The sequence below is a fragment of the Schistocerca gregaria genome, chromosome 2, assembly GCF_023897955.1.
Source record: "Schistocerca gregaria isolate iqSchGreg1 chromosome 2, iqSchGreg1.2, whole genome shotgun sequence".
Taxonomy (NCBI): domain Eukaryota; kingdom Metazoa; phylum Arthropoda; class Insecta; order Orthoptera; family Acrididae; genus Schistocerca; species Schistocerca gregaria.
The window spans coordinates 507,764,725-507,786,231 of record NC_064921.1 but is presented as its reverse complement, the minus strand read 5'-3'; the positions used below and the strand labels follow the sequence as shown (position 1 = coordinate 507,786,231).

General features: G+C 39.1%; 1 protein-coding gene across 2 annotated transcripts in view; it reads right to left on the bottom strand.

Annotated features, from left to right (window-relative positions):
- The window catches only part of LOC126329050 (uncharacterized), a 207,858-nt gene that overhangs the window by 115,149 nt on the left and 71,202 nt on the right, over positions 1-21,507 (bottom strand). For both annotated transcript variants that reach the window (XM_049996093.1, XM_049996091.1), the window contains one exon: positions 2,041-2,394. In XM_049996093.1, the coding sequence (XP_049852050.1) occupies positions 2,041-2,394 (354 nt within the window). The remainder of the gene's footprint in view (positions 1-2,040; positions 2,395-21,507) is intronic.

Here is a 21,507-nt window from a genome sequence, read left to right as displayed (position 1 = left end):
TTCAACTTAGGTCTTTCAGCACTCTATCAAATTCTTTGTGCACTACTATATCTCCTATCTCATCTTCATTTATGTTCTCTTCCATTTCTAAAATATTACCTTCAGGTACAGCTCCCTTGTATAGACCTTATATATACTCCTACCACCAATCTGCTTTCTGTTTTCCACCTGAGCTCCTTATATTCATATAGAAGGTTCTCTTTAATTTACCTGTAGGCAGTATCTGTCTTTTCACTGCTAATATATGATTCTAAGTGCTTATATTTGTCCTCTAGCCACCCCTGTTTAGGTATTTTGCACTTTCTGTCAATCTCATTTTTTAGATGTTTGTACTCCCTTTCACCTGCTTCATTTACAGCCTTTTTGTATTTTCTTCTTTCATCAATTAAATTCAATACCTCTTGTTACCCAAGGATATCTACTAGCCCTCGTTGTTTTGCTTACTTGATCCTCTGCTGCCTTCATTCTTTCATCTCACAAAGCTACCCATACTTCTTCTACTGTGTTCCTTTCCCCCATTCTTGTCGATCAATCCCTAATGCTCCCTCTGAAACTCTCACCAACTTCTGGTTCTTTCAGATTATCCAGGTCCCATCTCTTTAATTTCCTACCTTTTTGCAATCTCTTCAGTTTTAATCTACAGTTCATTACCAATAAATTGAGGTCAGAGTCCACATCTGTGCCTTGAAATGTCTTAATATCTGATTCCCAAATCTGTGTCTGACCATTATATAATCAGTCTGAAATCTGCCAGCATCTCCATATCTCTTCCACATATACAACTTTTTTTCATCATTCTTAAACTGTGTTAGTGATGATTAAATTATGCTCTGTGCAAAATTCTACCAGGCAGTTCCCTGTTTCGTTCTTTTCCTCCAGTCCATATTCACTACTATTCTTCCTTTCCTTCCTTTTCCTACTATCGAATTCTAGTCCCCCTTTACTATCAAATTTTCATCTCCCTTAACTATCTGAATAATTTCTTTTCTCTGATCATACATTTCTCCAATCTCTTCATCATCTGTGGAGCTAGCTAGCATATAAACTTGTACTATTGTGATGGATGTGCCCTTTGTGTCTATCTTGACTATAAGAGTCCATTCATTATGCTGTTTGTAGTAGTTTATCAATGTTCCTATTTTCTTATTCATTATTAAACATACTCCTGCATTACCCCTATTTAATTTTGCATTTATAGCCCTGTAGTCACCTGACCAGAAGTCCTGTTCCTGTTGCCACTAACTCCCACTATATCCAACTCTAACCTATCCATTTCCCTTTTTAAATTTTCTAACCTACCTGCCCAATGAAGGGATCTGACATTCCATACTCCAATCTGTAGAACTCCAGTTTTCTTTCTCCTGATAATGACATACTCCTGAGTGGTCCCCGCCTGAGATCAGAATGGGGGACTATTTTAGCTCTGGAACATTTTACCCACAAGGATGCTATCATCATCATTTAACCATAAAGCTCATCTACATGCCCTTGGAAAAAATTAAGGATGTAGTTCTACTTGCTTTCAGCCATACATAGCATCAGTACAGCAAGGTTGTTTTCGTTGATGATACAAAGCCAGATCAATTAATCATCTGACTGTTGCTCCTGCAATAGGCTGCGCCCCTCTTCAGGAACCAGATGTTTGTATGGTATCTCAACAGATACCCCTCCATTGTGGTTGCACTTACCATATGACTATCTGTATCAGTGAGGCATGTGGGTCTCCCCTCCAATGGCAAAGTACGTGGTACATGCGAGGTTCATTATCTTATGCCTAAAAACTTCTTTTAGAAATTTAGGCAGACAGTCTAACACTGTCTATGCTTCAAAAAGATCTGACATTTCAATATGATATATAAGGATTAAACATTTCTTTATGGTATAAATAGGCCACAAGGAATTTGGCTCATGTTGAGCATATTTCTCACTAATTTAACATTTTAAAATCACAGCTGTAAAATTTATAATATTGACCAATGATTATATTTCTTGCCTCAGCCTTCTACACCTTTGTCTTTCACATCTTCTACTGGTACTTACCTGTCTTGCTTGGTATCAACAAAACAGACCGAGCCACACACCAGTTACTGGTAGAGCAATTATGACAAACAGCTTCTACAGTGACATAGAAGCAAGTCTCATTTCTACCATTTGGTATTTTTAACACAATCTCTTCCTCATTTATATCTGTCCTGATTTTTTCTTCAGTAGTACAGTATGCCTTTGAACATTCAACTGTTTTGTTTAAATTACTTTGACAAGTGTGACATTTTTTTATAATGTAAGAGCTGACTTGGTAGTCCACAGGCATTTTCTGAAGATGGATTGTTGAAAATGATGATGCTTTTTCATCAACATAGATAAAAGTTTGATGTCTTGAAATATCTAGAACATCTGTAACAAAAAAAAAAATTAAAAAGCATAAAAAAATAAAATGCTTTGAAACGTTAGTCATAACTACAGTTTAATGTAGAAACTGATGCAATGGATTAGTGAAGTAGTTGATACATCCATATATTTATTATTTTCCAAAGGAGTCAGGAGAAGGTCTCTTTGGGATTTTAACAGTATTACGAAAAGGATAGTTGCTACCCGCCATATAGCGGAGATGCTGAGTTGTAGATACACAAGACATAAAGACTGTCACAAAATGAGCTTTTGGCCAACAAGGCCAGATACTGGCTTCAACTGCCAGAGACTGTGGTCATATTGTGTGTGTGTGTGTGTGTGTGTGTGTGTGTGTGTGTGTGTGTGTGTGTGTGTGTGCGAGCGTCTGCTGTCTTTTTTCGACAAAGGCTTTGTTGGCCGAAAGTTCATTTTGTGACACTCTTTCTGTTGTGCCTATCAGTAAACTGACAACTCTACTACGGTGAGTAGTAACTATTTTTTTCATAGTATTGTTACATTCCATCCTGGATTTCCATTCTTTGGTATTTTAGCTTATCAACGTGGTTTTGTGTTTTTTAATAACATATTGTGAGTGATAATATGAGATTTTTTTATTCTGAAATTATTTTCCATAAATGTACTAGTTTAGGGTGAAAGCCAAAAATATGCATGTATACAATAAGCTAAAAATATCCATGTATAGGATACTTCACTGTTTCTGCAATACAAAGTTTAGTTTATAAAAAAAACTGAATTGTTTGGAATTTTACTTATATGATGAATCACTATATACATTTGGGCAACTGTTGGAGCCTGTTCCTGGCCAAGATTAAATAATGTTGTTGTTGTGGTCATCAGTCCTGAGACTGGTTTGATGCAGCTCTCCATGCTACTCTATCCTGTGCAATCTTCTTCATCTCCCAGTAACTACTGCAACCTACATCCTTCTGAATCAGCTTAGTGTATTCACCTCTTGGTCTCCCTCTACGATTTTTACCCTCCACACTGCCCTCCAATGCTAAATTTGTGATCCCTTGATGCCTCAGATCATGTCCTACCAACCGGTCCCTTCTTCTCGTCAAGTTGTGCCACAAACTCCTCTTCTCCCCAATTCTGTTCAATACCTGCTCATTAGTTATGTGATCTACCCATCTAATCTTCAGCATTCTTCTGTAGCACCAAACTTTGAATGCTTCTATTCTCTTCCTGTCCAAAGTATTTATTGTCCATGTTTCACTTCCATAGATGGCTACACTCCATACAAATACTTTCAGAAACGACTTCCTGACACTTGCACCTATACTCGATCTTAACAAATTTCTCTTCTTCAGAAACGCTTTCCTTGCCATTGCCAGTCTACATTTTACATCCTCTCTACTTCGACCATCATCAGTTATTTTGCTCCCCAGATAGCAAAACTCCTTTACTACTTTAAGTGTCTGATTTCATAATCTAATTCCCACAGCAACACCCGACTTAATTCGACTACATTCCATTATCCTCGTTTTGCTTTTGTTAATGTTCATCTTATATCCTCTTTTCAAGAAACTGTCCATTCCATTTAACTGCTCTTCCAAGTCCTTTGCTGTCTCTGACAGGATTACAATGTCATCGGTGAACCTCAAAGTTTTTATTTCTTCTCCATGGATATTAATACCTACTCCAAATTTTTCTTTTGTTTCCTTTACTGCTTGCCCAATATACAGATTGAATAGCATTGGGGATAGGCTACAACCCTGTCTCACTCCCTTCCCAACCACTGCTTCCTTTTCATGCCCCACGACTCTTATAGCTGCCATCTGGTTTCTGTACAAATTGTAAATAGCCGTTCGCTGCCTGTATTTTACCCCTGCCACCTTTAGAATTTGAAAGAGAGTATTCCAGTCAACATTGTCAAAAGCTTTCTCTGACTCTACAAATGCTAGAAATGTAGGTTACCTTTCCTTAATCTTTCTTCTAAGATAAGTCGTAAGGTCAGTATTGCCTCATGTGTTCCGATATTTCTACAGAATCCAAACTGATCTTCCCCGAGGTCGGCTTCTACCAGTTCTTCCAGTTCGTCTGTTAGTATTTTGTAGCCGTGACTTATTAAACTGATAGTTCGGTAATTTTCACATCTGTCAACACCTGCTTTCTTTGGGATTGGAATTATTATATTCTTCTTGAAGTCTGAGGGTACTTTGCCTGTCTCTTACATCTTGCTCACCAGATGGTAGAGTTTTGTCAGGACTGGCTCTCCCAAGGCTGTCAGTACTTCTAATGGAATGTTGTTTACTCCTGGGGCCTTGTTTCGACTCAGGTCTTTCAGTGCTCTGTCAAACTTCATGCAGTATCGTATCTCCCATTTCATCTTCATCTACATCCTCTTCCATTTCCATAATATTGCCCTCAAGTACATCGCCCTTGTATAGACCCTCTGTATACTCCTTCCAACTTTCTGCTTTCCCTTCTTTGGTAGGACTGGGTTTCCATCTGAGCTCTTGATATTCATACTAGTGGTTCTCTTTTCCCCAAAGATCTCTTTAATTTTCCTGTAGGCAGTATCTATCTTACCCCTAGTGAGATAAGCCTCTACATCCTTACATTTGTCCTCTAGCCATCCCTGCTTAGCCATTTTGCACTTTCTGTCAATCTCATTTTTGAGACGTTTGTATTCCTTTTTGCCTGCTTCACTTACTGCATTTTTGTATTTTCTCCTTTCATCAATTAAATTCAGTATTTCTTCTGTTACCCAAGGATTTCTACTAGCCCTCGTCTTTTTACCTACTTCATGCTCTGCTATCTTCACTATTTCATTCCTCAAAGCTGCCCATTCTTCTTCTTCTGTATTTCTTTCCCCCATTCCTGTCAATTGCTCCCTTATGCTCTCCCTGAAACTCTGCACAACATCTGGTTTAGTCAGTTTATCCAGGTACCATCTCCTTAAATCCCCACCTTTTTGCAGTTTCTTCAATTTTAATCTACAGTTCATAACCAATAGATTGTGGTGAGAGTCCACATCTGCCCCTGGAAATGTCTTACAATTTAAAACCTGGTTCCTAAATCTCTGTCTTACCATTATATAATCTATCTGATACCTTTTAGTATCTCCAGGGCTCTTCAATGTATATAACCTTCTATTATGATTCTTGAACCAAGTGTTAGCTACGATTAAGTTATGCTCTGTGCAAAATTCCAACAGACGGCTTCCTCTTTCATTTCTTAACCCCAATCCATATTCACCTACTATGTTTCCTTCTCTCCCTTTTCCTACACCCAAATTCCAGTCACCCATGACTATTAAATTTTCGTCTCCCTTCACTATCTGAATAATTTCTTTTGTCTCATCATACATTTCATCAATTTCATCATCATCTGCAGAGCTAGTTGGCACATAAACTTGTACTACTGTAGTAGGCGTGGGCTTTGTGTCTATCTTCGCCACAATAATACGGTCACTATGCCGTTTGTAGTAGCTTACTTGCACTCATATTTTTTAAATTCATTATTAAACCTACTCCTGCATTACCCCTATTTGATTTTGTATTTATAACCCTGTATTACCTGACCAAAAGTCTTGTTCCTCCTGCCACCCAACTTCACTAATTCCCACTATATCTAACTTTAACCTATCCATTTCCATTTTCAAATTTTCTAACCTACCTGCCCGATTAAGGGATCTGGCATTCCACGCTCCGATCCATTGAACGCCAGTTTTCTTTCTCCTGATAATAACGTCCTCCTGAGTAGGCCCCGCCCGGAGATCCGAATGGGGGACTATTTTACCTCCATAATATTTTACCCAAGAGGACGCCATCATCATTTAACCATACAGTAAAGCTGCATGCCCTCGGGAAAAATTACGGCTGTATTTTCCCCTTGCTTTCAGCTGTTCGCAGTATCAGCACAGTAAGGCCGCTTTGATTATTGTTATAAGGCCAGATCAGTCAATCATCCAGACTGTTGCCCCTGCAACTACTGAAAACGCTGCTGCCCTTCTTCAGGAACCACATGTTTGTCTGGCCTCTCAACAGATACCCCTCCGTTGTGGTAGCACCTACAGTACGGCCATCTGTATCGCTGAGGCACGCAAGCCTCCACACTAGCGGCAAGGTCCATGGTTCATGGGTGGGATTAAATAATATAAAATTGAAATTAGAAGGAGCGTAAAATGCACTAATTTTCAGCAGGAAAAGTATTACATTATGCCATTATTTTATATGGTAGAAAAAGTTAAATAAGTTCCAATGTAACAAATTATGTAAAGTCATTTTCAAGTAGTAAAGTTAATTATAACTGACAAGTGAGCATTTAATAATGTAATATCACATTCTAATTGCTTGAAAGACACAAAGGCATACTGACAGAGGCCATTGGTGACTGGTTATATGGTGACTGATTTTTCTTTCAAATAAATTGAAGTTAAGAATATTAGTGTCAAGTTATTTACCAAAAACTGACTCAATATATCCAACAAGAGAGGTATATAACTCATAATTTGACATTATTGTTATACTAAGTCATTTCACAGGAGAAATCTGGTGGAAAGTGGGGATCCCTCTGAAACAAATAAGAAGCTTGTATCAAGAAGGAGAGAACCCTCACAAACTGAATGGTAAGGTGCATCATCTAGAATAACTGATGATAATTTTTCCAGATATTTTATTTAGTGATTCTATTAATCTCTTTGTAAACATAACATGGCTCATTTCTTCATGATAACCTCCTGTCTCATTTGATTTAATAATCAGGAGACCTTTCAAGAGAAAACCTTGTAGGTGCCTGGATGACAAAGAATAAGTCTGTCCGCACTGCCATAAGGCATTATCATTGTTCCTTTACTTGTGTCACCCTTCCAGCCTTGCTTGATAACATGACCAAAACTGACCCACATCTCATCAAGCCAAACTACATTGAAGATATTCATGCCACACAGATCTGGCTTAAGAAATTGGCATCATGATGTAGCTATGTTATGCATCTCCATCAGCAGCTTACAGCCATAGAAGTGCCCAAGTAAAATCCTAGGTAAACCAATACTGTGTAGAACTGCCTTAAAAAAGAAATGATTCCATAAGCATGATCAATATCATCATGAGTTTCAGAGTTTCCATTCCCTGATAATAAATGTAAACGAGATGATGAATCACATCCTCAGCAAATCAATCTGTATTGGTAACTTGCTGCAGGAACACATTAACAAACTCTTTAAAAACTTTCCACACAGGGGGAGGGGGGATCTACTTCACTGCTCACTGCAACTTCCCAAATACACTCCACAGCACTACCCCCCCCCCCCCTCCTCCCCCGCCCCCCAAACCCTCCAGGGAATCTGTCACAATTTTATTTACAAATTGTTGAAATATTCATAATTTAGTGAGGCCTTATGAGGGACCTTGGATTTTTAAGATTTTCTGCAGCTCAGTCTGGATGCAGGGAATGAGATCCATCCAGACTGAGCTGCAGAAAATCCTAAAAATCCAAGGTCCCTCACAAGGCCTCACAACGGCTTCCATAGACTTACTCACTCCACCTGAGCCACGTACCCCTACCTTCTACCTATTACCCAAAATCCACAATGAGAACCATCCTGGCCGTCCCATTGTAGCAGGCTTCAAAGCCCCAACAGAACGTATCTCAGCTCTGGTAGACCAACACCTCCAACCTATCACTCGCAGACTCCCATCCTACATCAAGGACACAAACCACTTCCTAGAATGCCTCAAATCCATTCCCACTCCTCTCCCACCTGAAACCTTTCTTGTCACCATAGATGCTACATCCCTTTACACAAACATCCCACACACCCATGGTCTCTCTGCCCTTGAGCACTACCTCTCCCAACGCCCACCCGAAGATCTTCCAAAAACCTCATTCCTTATCACACTTACCAACTTCATCCTCACCCATAATTACTTCACTTTTGAAGGCCAGACCTACAAACAAATCAGGGGAACGGCCATGGGAACCAGGATGGCTCCGTCCTATGCCAACCTCTTCATGGGCCACATGGAGGAGGCTTTCCTGAAGACCCAACAGCTGCTTCCCCTGGCTTGGTATAGGTTTATAGATGACATCTTTGTGGTCTAGACTCATGGTGAAGAAACACTCCTTAATTTCCTCCATAACCTCAACTCCTTTTCGTATCTGAATTTCACCTGGTCCTTCTCCAAAACCCAAGCCACCTTCCTGGATGTTGACCTTCATCTTGTTGAAACTCACATCCACACCTCTGTCCATATCAGACCCACAAACAAACAACATTACCTTCACTTTGATAGCTGCCATCCATTCCACATCAAATGCTCCCTTCCCTACAGCCTAGGTATTCACGGCAAACGTATCTGCTCCAGTGACGAATCCCTCAACAATTACACCAATAACCTGACCAGTGGTTTCCTCTCCCGCAACTATCCTGCAGACCTTGTCCACAAACAGATCTCCCAAGCAATACATTCCTCCCCGTCCAACAACAATGTTCCTACCCTCAGACCACACAGAAGCATCCCCCTTGTCACCCAATATTATCCTGGCCTCGAATACATCAATAAATTACTCTGCCAGGGATATGACTTTCTCAAGTCAACCCTGAAATGAGATCATCCCTTGACAAAATTCTCCCCACACCACCCAGAGTTGCTTTTCGTCGCCCCCCTAACCTCCGTAACATCCTTGTTAAACCCTACAATATTCCCAGACTACCTTCTCTACCCAGCAGTTCCTACCCCTGTAACTGACCCCGCTGCAAAACCTGCTCCATGCATCCCCTCACAACCACCTACTCCAGCCCCGCTACTGGTAAAACATACACAATTCAAGGCAGGGCCACGTGTGGAACTACACATGTCATTTATCAGCTGACATGCCTGCACTGCACAGCCTTTTACATTGGTATGACAATGACTAAACTGGCTGAGCGCATGAACGGACACAGACGAACTGTCTGCCTAGGAGATGTCCAATACCCAGTAGCGGAGCATGCCCTCCAGCATAATTCTAGGGACCTAGGAAACTGCCACACCGTATGTGCCAATTGCCTTCTCCCACCCAACACCAGTCCCTCTGAACTGCGGAGATGGGAACTTGCACTCCAACACATCCTTTCATCCCGCCATCCCCCTGCACTGAACCTACGTTAAACAACCTCACTCCCATTTACTCTTCAGTCTTCTCCTCTTTCCCTTTCCTCTTTAGCCATTCATGCATCTTTTCATCCTACATCTTTATACTATATACCTCTTTACTTCTGTATGCATCCTCTTTGGTTTGAAGCTGTCTCAGTACTTACAGTAGAATATCTTTGGCTTCCCTCTGACAACCATGCCTCCATCCTTGCTACCCTCCCTGTTTTCCTTTCCCTGTTGCTTCATAACCTGGGTTGTGAGTAACTAAATCGACTTTCCCTTCTTCCCTTTCTTTCTCCTCTCTCCTCCCTGATGAAGGAAAATTTATTCCGAAAGCTAGGAACGTAAATTTTCAGTTGTTTTTGTGTATCTATCAGCTGTACTGAGCTGAGGTAAGTACTGGCCAGCCCCTCTATCTCTTTGTTAGTATTTGTTTCACATCTTTATATGAGATTTTCCATTAATTATTCAGAGTCATAAAATAACAGACAAATATCTTTAATATAAGTTTACTGCAGAATTCTTAAACATATTCTTAGTTTGAATATAATAAATTCCTTGGGGATGGAAAAGCATTCATCCAAAAATTAGCACGGCTTTAGAAAGCATCGCTCATGCAGAACTCAGCTTGTTCTTTTCTCACATGATATCCATGGATGGAGGGCAACAGGCAAATTCCATATTCCTAGATTTCCGAAAACAATTTGACACAATGCCCCACTGCAGACTGTCAACAAATGTTTGAGCACACAGAATATGATCTTACATGTCTGAGTGGATAAGACTTTAAATAATTGAACCAATTATGTTTTCCTGACAGCAAGTGTTCAACAGAGACAAGGATATCAACAGGGAAGTGTGACAGGAATGCTCTTATTCTCTATATACATAAATGATGTGACAGAGAGGGTGAGCAGCAACCTGCAGCTGTTTGCTGATAATGCTGTGGATTATGGGAAGATGTTGTCATTAAGTCATTATAGGATGATATAAGTTGACTTACACAAAATTTCTAGTTGGTGAATTGGTGGCATCTAGCTCTAAGTCTACAAAAACGTAAGTTAATCCATTTGGGTAGGAAGAATAAACCCGTACTGTTTGAATGTAGTATCGGTAATGAGCTGCTTGACACAGTCACTTCAGTTAACCCTTTGAGCACACAGACAAGAAATCCCATGGGGCTGCAGCTGTCGTTAGCTGCTGCAGTGGTGTTTCCCAAGTGTGCTGCACGTGGCATTCACTGTCACGGCCTGGCCAGTACCAGAATCCTAATGGCAGCTTTTACTGTTAGCCAGTTCCACTACCTGCGGTCTCACAGAGATCCATAGCCCCTCAGCAGTATTTTCATCAGATTTCACAGTTGCTGTTTGACATGCGTGCTAGCTGGTTCATGTGATCATCTGCATTCTGCTTCTGTGGTGTCGTTAAAGCGGTATTTCCATCAAATTTTGCACTTGCTCTACAACTTTCATGACAGCCAGTTTGTGTGATCATCTGCATTCTGTTTCTGTGGTGTCATTTAGCTTACTGCCTATTCATCAGGATAATTGGAGTGCTATCACTTTTGAGCTCCACAGACAACTGACATGTCAGCATGACTGCACCAATGAAGAGATACTGGAGGTACTCACAAGGAATGAGAGTGACAGTGAGTGTGGCATCTTCAATGACTGTAGTGATGATGACGATTCTTCAGAAAAATCTCATAGTAAAATTCATCCACGTGCTTCACCCAGTAGAGCTCACCATTAGAGTTCTTCAGATTCTGAAAGTGGAGACAAATCAGTCCATAAAAGGCCATGCCCTAGCAACAGATTTCATTGTCAAAAGCGTAATTTCAGTCCAGCTCTGCAAGGATTTGATGACTCATCCTCAGGGCAAAATTGCCAACTAGCGCCATCTTTAAGCATTCTATCCTTTTTCATGCTCTTTCAATCATAAAATCTGATGAAATTTATAGCACTTGAAATGAACTGAATTTACACTGTCACCACAGAAAATACATCAGAATCAGTTCATTTTCAAATGCCCACCAGGAAAGATACTGGTTTTGAGGAACTGAATTGTGTCATTGGTATTTGGCTTCTCATGGCCCAAGTTGAGAATAAAGGAGTATTGGTCCAGGTGTGTACAGAGTGATTATCATTAAAGTTAAACTTTCAAAATGCATAGAAATAACACCCCTGGTCAGAATTATCTCAAATTGCAAAGGAATATTATCAGAGAACAGGGAAAACGTATGGCAAAAGAAAAAAAAATTGTGTGAAAATTGATCAGTAGATTGTGCCGTATGTGTCACAATAGATAAATGAAAACACCTGTCATGTGCACAACCCAGTGAAGTTGCTATAAACATGCCAGGTACATGGCTTTTCCTCCTTTCACATCTGCGACATTTGCCATGACTGTCTCAATGCAGGATTTTCCTCTGCTTGTAAAGCTGTATTACAAGAATGGTGACTTAGCAAACATTGCTCTGCAGAAGTTCCAGACACTGAAAGGTTTGAAAAAAAGGCATAGGTCCCAATGACTGCCGTGGATCTGGAGAAAATGATTTGGGAACTTGAAAAGATGGGTTCTTTTGGTGTGCAACCTGGTAGAGGGAGGAAACAAATTGACTTAATGTCAGTGAAAGCAGAGACCATAGCAATGCAGGAGGAAACAAGTGGTGTTGTGCAAATGTGTAGTGCATGGAGAACTGCTCAAACATAGGACATACTCTTGGACACAGTGCGTAAAATCGTATGAAACATCTTTTTTTGCTATCCATTCAAAATTACACATGTGCACGAGTTGCTTCCTGTTCACCTGCCAGCAAGAGAGCCCTTTGCTTTAGAATTTCTTGCTTGCATGTAAATGGACAATGATTGGCTGTGGAAGATTTTGTGGACAGACAAAGCACACTTCCATCTGACAGAATATGTCAATACACAGAATTGTCGAATATCGCCAACGGAAAATTCACACGTAAATCAACCAGTACCACTTCACCCTAAAAAGGTCACTGTGAGGTGCAGGTTTAAGGGCATTATTTATCATAGGGCCATATTGTTTTAAAGAGAGAGGTGCTCCCAATCCTGTTACCTGTACCGTCACTGGTAAGCACTATGAGTGTCTTTTGTGCAGCCACATCGTTCCAGCTCTCCAACAGCGTGGATGTGTGGATGGGAACATTTTTATGCAAGATGGTACACCTCCGTACATTGCAAATCCAGTTAAACAGCTCTGCCATTTTGGAAATGCTAGAATTATCAGCCACCATTTCCCTACAGATCACTTTATCTTCATCTGTGTGCCTTCTGGCTGTGTGGATATCTGAAAGACTGTTCAGTGTTCTGATTGCAAACTTATCTGCACAGAAGGCATGCATTGCTCAACACATTCTCAATGTGACCCCTGAAACACTTCGATCAGTTGTGGAACATGCTGTGTCTCGGTTGCAACTTGTTGCAGAAATTGTGAACAGAATATTGAATATGTTTTGCACCAGTCACATGGAAATCAATATTCAGATTTGATTTTGATTGATGCTGTTAATGTGGTTTTTGGCATCAGGACAACTAAAAACTGATGTGATAGATGTTTTTTATGCAGTTTTTGGCCTCAGGACAATTAAAACTAATTTTTCCCATCCAATGTGATATGACCTTGCCACAGTAGATGAGCTTTAATAACTAACAGTATCACACCTGTACACCCATGCACACTGAGTAGTACAGTTTGTTTAATGTCAAATGTATACCTAAGGCATTGTTGCATGATTTATTTGTAATTTGTAGTTGACCACTATGAAATTATTATGCTTACAGCAAAAGCACCATCTATTGCTATATTTTCTAACTATTTATTTTTCTTCTACCATATGTTTTCCCCCATCTCCGATAATATTTTGTTGCAATTTGATGTCATTGTGACCAGTGGTGTTACTTCTAAAGCAGTTTGAAAGTTTAACTTTAGTTATAATTACTTTGTACTTCTGAGCACTCAACCTTTCAGCAAAGCTATGTCCCATGATCGTATTGTTACTTTTGAGAATGTTGCATTTTAGTGACAACTCGGTCATTTGTGGTGATGACAGTTTGTTTAAAATTAGGAAAATAATTAATACAGTTTGTGTGGCATTCAACATCGTGTTTAATCTTTTCAAAAAGCTCTGTGTCGATGAAAGCCTATTATTGTTCAAAGGTTGCTTATCTTCTAAACAATTCATTCCTTTGAAACGAAGCAGATTTGGAATCAAAACATTTGTGCTGTCCGATTGTAAAACTGAATACATCTTGAATTTCACTGTATATACAGGCATAACAGAAATTGAAGTCCATAATTTGAGGAAATCTGGTGATATAATGACAACACTAATGAAGCTACACAGTGAATGAGAACAATTGGCACACAGGTCCAGACTTGTTCCTCTGGCCTGACAACCACAGAACAGCAGTATGCACACTGTATGTAGCAATGGGTGAGGAGAAGTTAAGTTTATGTCAACTGATACAGTGCTTGACATCAAGTGGTGCGACATGAGAGAAGTGTTGATGTTGACTACCTGTAACACTATAGATATGTGTGGCATGGGAAAGACAGACATGAAGACTGGCGAGAAAGTAATGAAGCTACAATGTGTTGTTGACTACAATGCAAGTATGAATGCAGTAGAACATTCTATTAAGCTTGATTGGATCTGTGGATAAATCTGTTAAATGATACAAAAAGTTCTTTTTTGTGCATTGTGGACCCTTGTGTTTTGAATGCTCATGCTCTTTACAGATCATTGACAAAAGGGAGAAAAATACCATTAGCAGATTTTCATTTACATCTGGTACAAGAACTTGTGGAAAAATTTGCTACATATTGGAGAAGAGATAGGAAAGAAAGATGCTCTGATGACAAGAATCCTCTGCACTTTACTGTAAGATGTCATTCCAAGTGACCAGTCCAAGAAATGTAGACTATGATGTAGATGTGCTGTCTGCTGAAAACAGTATATGCGGCAAGAAATGAAAAATGAATGCAAAACATGCAATGTACTTTTGTGTGTTGTACCATGTTTGGAAACATACCACACAAAGAAGAACTTACAGCTAAGTTGCTACATCTGGAAGATGAAGTTAAGCTCTTACTTCTGAAAAAATTAATTAAAAATTAAAAAATTTTAAAAAAAGAAGAATAAGTACAAATTTTTTTAAAAAAAATTGTTTTCTAACTTTGCCACTGCTGATCTGAAGCCAGAATGAGAAAGAAGGATGGGAAATATAACACTATAAGAAATAAATAAATAACCAAAAACACATTATGTGAGCTTGAAGAGCCTCCCCAGATGAATTACTTTGCTGACAAACATCTTATGTATGAACATGTGAAACATCCAGTCCGAGCTGACAAATACAGACTGGATGCTTCAATTCTGAGACCATAATGGACAAAACAAAAGGAGTATTCTTCATATTGATCATTTCAATCATGAATAATGAAAATCATGAAAATCCCATAGAAAAAAGCTCTTTCAGTATTTCCAGAATTTTCCAATTTTCTGGACAACTTTTCTGAACTTTTCTTTTATGCACTATATGAAGATTAACTTCATTACATGATGGTCAGTTGCACACATGAGGCACAAAAAGTCATTAGGAATGGAAGGTAATGTTTAATTAGGTAGTGTAGATGCTTTAGTATTTCCTTATGGGATTCTTAAATAATAGTTATACATAATCATTTATTTCTACTGTATAACAACAATTGTGTCCTGTATAAAACAAATTCAGAAATATTGGCTTTTTGGTTTTGAAGTTTCCCTGGGTATAATTTATTGCATTAATCATATCAAAATATAGTGATTAGTTTCGAAAGTGGGTCTCGGTGTCCAGATGCTTCCCTTGAAAGTTGTTTCTGTCGAATTATTGTGCTAGTACAAATGAACATCAATGTTTAATCATTATGAATTCTCCAGTGTTTATATCATAAGGTGTGTACAAAAAGCTGATAATTAAGTATCAGTATGTCAAATGAAACTAAGATGTGTACAGAGACCCTATGATATTTGCAAGAACTATTTGCAAATGAATGAAAGCCTCTCATGAGGAGTTACATGTTCACAGCATAAGCAGTTTCAGTGTGTCTGTCAAGTGTGTCTGTCAAGCGTTTCTTACCCAGATTCGAAGCTATAGAATAAGTATCCAGATACATTGTGTTTATTTGTATCGTTGGCAGTCACACTCAGACTGCCAGACAGCTGTGTTCACCCTGACTCCAGAAATACTCATCACAGGGCAAAGTTGGCTGAACAAAGAGCTCAGGCACAGACGGCAGTCCACAGAAATGGTTGTTAGCACAGGTAAATGAATTGGGAATCTCAAGGCCAACTGGATTTGCAGCTGCAGCAGCCAAATGGTTAAATATTTTGGCATAATGCTTCCAAGCAATAAGAAATGGAATGAGCATGCAAGGATTGAAATAGGGAAGAAAACGGTCAACTTTGGTTTATTGGGAGAATTTTAGGAAAGTGTCATTCACCTGTAAAGGAGACCACATAAAGAACACCAGTGCGACCCATTCTTGAGTACTGTTCAACTGTTTGAGATTCCCATCAGGTCAGAGTAAAGGAAGACATCATAGCAATTCAGGGCAAGCTGCTAGATTTGTCACTGGTAGGTTCAATCTACAAGCAAGCTCGACAGAGTTGCTTCAGAATCTCAAATGGGAATCCCCGGAGGGAAGGTGGTGTTCTTTTTGAGAAATGCTATTGGGAAAATTTGCCACCACCGTTCATTTCACTTAAAGATCACAAATATAACATAAGAGAACTTAGGGCTCATGAGAAGGTACATAGATAGTCATTTTTCCTTCACTCTAATTGCAAGTGGAACAGAAAAGGAATGACTATTAGTGGTAGAATGTACTGTTCACCACTCACCATATGGTAGCTTGTAGAGTATGTATGTAGATGTAGATGTAGAAATTATTTTTGCAGGCAGATTTTGGGCCAATCAGCCTCCAGAACAAAATGTAGGCTCGCTGACAGTTTCCAAAGTTTGTTTCCCAATGGATATTAAGAAACAGTGATTAGTGTTTCCTTTGTAAATCACTCAAATGTTAAAGCCAGCCATGTAGGCTCTAGCCATGCCCCATTTAGGACTATTAAGGAAAAACTGACCCATCACTTCCAGGATGGAGAACATCTCCTTCCCCAAGATACTGACTCTGGTAGACACAGATGCCACCTGATGAGCACACAAGCAGAGTCCAAAAATAATATGTTATATATTGTCTCTACTTCTTACCCCAGTACTTCTGAATATAAAGTACACAAAATATTAACAAGTGTGAAATGTGAGCTGATTTTATGTGTTTGATGTGTTTGACTCAAAAGTCCTACTAAAATTTTGACTCAGTCTTATTTAGTAATGAAAATGATTATTCTACAAATGAGTTTAATAAAAACAATCTTTTTTGGGAAACCTGAAATAACGGAGTGAATTTGTGTAATGTCCAAATAAGAGATTCTCTTGCTGGGTGCAATTTTACTGATAATGGTTTAAAAAAAGTCTTTTGTTTGCCAGTTTCACATTTTTTAAAGAGCCTTTATAACAAATACTTGTAAAAAAAACTTGAATTAGAAGTAGAAGCAGATGATGTTGAAAATAGTGATGTTTGAAATGTGCCATAGTTTTTCAGCCCCAAGGAGGGCATACTCTCTTACAGGGCTCAGAGCAATACAGTGATGTTCATACCTTTCGATTTCTGTGCAGCATCCATTCATCATCTTTTCTGTCCATGTTTCCAAGCTGTCTCTTACTGCACATCTATTCTCTGTTTATTGGGCACTGGTAATGAATGAGCTACATGTGCAGCACTTCACATTTATATGACTGCACATGTGCTAGGACCTTAATTATATTTAGAGTACCCCATGAAAATTTTCACTAGTTCCTGAAATTCATCCCACATCTTATGTTTTTCTTTAGAACATGTTTGTGCACAAAGTGGTAAGCCCACTTAATTTGGATTGGGATTATGCTTTGTTAAGGTTGACAGTACGTTATAGTAGTGATTTGAATTTCAGTTGAATATTTGCTATATTGTGTTTAGACAAGATTGCAATTATGTTAAAATTGTGAAATGACAAGATGAGGAGTAAGGGTCATATCTTCTTGTCATGTTGTATTTAAAAAGTCACAGGGATTACCTCAATGAAGTACTTGATACTTTCTGCACTGGACAGGAGCATGTGAAGGAACTTTGGCTCAAGTTTAAAAGAATAGTTGATCATGCACTGGATAGATACATACCCAGTAGAAAACTTCATAATGGGAGCAACCCTCCCTGGTACACGTTCACTGTAAAGAAACTTCTAAAGAAACAGAAGTTACTGCATAATAGATTTAAAACAAAGCATAGTGACATAGATAGAGAGATGCTGAATGAAACACAGTTGGCTGTCAAGAGAGCAATGTGTGATGACTTCATTGACTGCTGTAGCAGAATATTGTTAAGTGATCTTTTACAGAACCCAAAGAAATTCTGGTCATATGTAAAGGCTGTTGGTGGCACCAAAGTTAGTGCCCAGTTCCTAATGAATGAGACAGGAACTGGAACTGAAGGTAGCAAAGAAAAAGCAGATATGGTTAACTTGATTTTCAAATATTGCTTTGCAAAGGAAAACCCAGGAGAATTACCCCAATTTAATGACTGTACCACTGAAAAGATGAATGCAATAAGTATTAGTATCAGTAGTGTCGAGAAACAGCTGAAATCATTAAAAGTGAACAAAGTTCCAGACCCTGATGGAATCCATGCCATATTCTATACTGAATCTGCGGTTGAGTTAGCCCCACTTCTAACTGTAATCTATTGCAGATCCCCTGGACAAAAAACCATGCCCAGTTCTTGGAAAGAGGCACAGGTCACACCCATCTGCAAGAAGAGTATTAGGAGTGGTCCACGAAACTACTGTCCAGTATCTTTCCATCAATGTGTTATAGAGTCGTAGAACATATTTTGAGCTGTAACATAATGAGATATCTTGAAGAGAGTGACTTCCTCCATGCCAACCAGCATGGATTCCGAAAATATTGATCATGTGAAACTCAACTCACACTTTTCTCACATGACATACTGAAAGTTTTGGGTCATGGAAATCAAGTAGATGCTGTACTTCTTGATTTGGCTCACTACCACTTATTGTCAAATATATGATCATATGAGGTATCAAGTGAAATTTGTGACAAGGACAGAGAACTTTTTAGCAGTGAGGAGTCATCATTAGATGTAGAAGTAACTTCGGGTATGCCTCTGGAAAGTGTGTTGGGATTCCTGCTGTTCAAGTCATATATTAATGACCATGAAGATAATATTAATAGTACAATCAGTCTTTTTACAGATGATTCAGTTATCTACAATGAAGTACTGTGTGAAAGAAGCTGCATAAGTTCAGTCAGATCTTGATAAGATTTCGAAGTAGTGCAGAGATTGGCAGTTTACTGTAAGTGTTCAGAAATGTAAAATTTTGCACTTCACAAAGCAAAAATGTGTAGTATCTTATGACTATCAGTCACTGCTGGAATCAACCAACTCATACAAATACCTGGGTGTAACACTTTGTAGGGATACGGAATGGAATGATCACATACATGCAGTCGTGGATAAAGCAGGTGGTAAATTTCAATTTATTGGTAGAATAGTGGGTGAATGCAATCAATCTGCAAAGGAAATAGTTTACAAATCACTCATGTGATCCATTCTAGAATTTCTTCAAGTGTGTGGGACTCATACTAGATAGGACTAGCAGGGGATATAGAATGTATACAAAGAAGGGCAGCATGAATAGTCACAGGTTTAATCCATGGGAGAGTGCCACAGAGATAATGAAGGAACTGAATTGAAAAACTCTTGAAGATAGACATAAACTATACTGAGAAAGTCTATTAACAGAATTTCAAGAACCAGCTTTAAATGATTACTCTAGGAATATACAACCCACTATGTATCACTCACATAGGGATTATGAGGGTAAGATTAGAATAATTACTGCTCACATTCAAACAATTATTATTCCTGCACTCCATATGTTAATGGAACAGGAAGAAATTATAATAACTGGGAAAACGGGATGTACCCCCAGCCATGCACTTCATGGTGATTTGCTGAGTATAGATGTTGATGTAGATATAGAAGAACTTCACCAGTTGTCAGATTCGTCCACTGCCACAGTGACCCCATTCCAGAAATCCAATAGGATACCTAGTGTCTCCTCAAATTCCTAGGCCCAGGATCTTTCCCCTGAGGCTGTCTTTCTCCTCACTCCTACCACTCCCCACACTTCTACATTATAAGTGTGACAGAAAGTCCATAAACCCATCCACCCAGAGTACCCCAAGGTGGCTGGGTACTGTGCCCCCACTGAGAGAAGCTTTGCTCTTGTGAACCAAAACCTTCAGCCCATAGCTCTTAACCTACCCTCATGCATAAAAGAAATCAGCCATTTCCTCCACTGACTCTTCACAGTCCCTGCACCATCTTGATCCTTCCTACCAACACCAGCTTTTCTCAACTGCACAGGTGGGAACTCTGCTGTAATGCCCTGGTCTCAACCTTCACTATTCCCTGCCCTCCACACACCCACCACATTCCCTGCTTCCACTCCAGCACTACACAACTTTCCATTCCACCAAAGCATCCACTAGCCTTTTTCTCCTCCTCTACTTCTCTTTTTTTCCACCTCCCTCCCCTCCCCCCCCCCCCCAAAACAAAAAAAAATCAAACCTCCTGCTGTATCTAGCAACTCTACAACTCTACCCCATCCCCACCACATCCTTGTATGCTCCCCCTCCCCCTCACCACACAGCCCTCTCTTTACCCCCATTTCCCATGGACTGCATCTGCCATCAACCACAGTCACTCGCAGGCCAGCCTCGGTGGCCAGAGACAGTATTCATGTGTGACTTTGATATGTGCTTGCATGAAAGTGTGTGTGTTTTCTGCTTAAGAAGAAGACCTTTTTGCCAAAAGCTTAAAAGATTTCATTGTAAATGAAACCATTTTGTTGGTTTTCAGATTTGATAGAGTTACATTTACATGCATACTTTTTCATTGTTTTCAAGTATTATTTACTGTAAATTGCAAATAATGTTGATTACATTATATTTCACACACTTAATGGCCATAATTATTTCTAAAATACTTTTGACCTGTAGTTAGGTTGGATGGCTTTTGGACACTTGCCATTTAAATTATCTATGGAGATGTCATGCATATTGACTCTTGCTGTAAGGGATGGATTTTATTTGCGTATCTGTAGATACAGTTTTATAATTACTGAAGTTAGAAAGCAGTTCTCCTAAGACATTGAAAAATTACCAGACAGCTCTTCAGAATGTTTCACTACATTTAGTTGTTCTTATTTGAATCCTTTATTGCCATATTGTAGTTTACATCATGTCAACTGGATCTTCCACAGGTTCTTGCTAGAACAACATTATAATAAATGAAAAGCACTAATCTGCATTTGTTCTACAGTATTAATTCATTGTGTTAACCAGTTTTCATCTTACAAGCCCATCATCAGACATTTACATTACATTACGTTTATCGTTTTCCATGGATCCCTTGGAGAGGAGTCTCAGGGATGTGGAAAGAGTCAAAGCTATATTTTTTTTCCTGACTCAGATATATGGATATTGTGTAATTCTAATGCCATCAGAGTTATGAGCTATAATCCTTGTGAAAATATGCATCAATGGAGTAGAAGGAGTTGGCCAATAGGAAGCTGTTTAATTCACTCAGAAACTGATCTTTATCACTTACAAAACCTTTGATATGCTCTGGTAAGTTACTGAATATATTAGTACCAATGTATTTGACTCCTTTTTGTACTAATGTTAAGCTTTTATAGTCCTTATACAGATTGTTTTGGTTGTGGTATTATAGTCATGTTTTCCACTACTGTGTGTCAAAAGAGACATGTTGGAAATGACAAAGGACATCAATGAGTATATGTACTGAGAAGAAGTTGGAATACCAA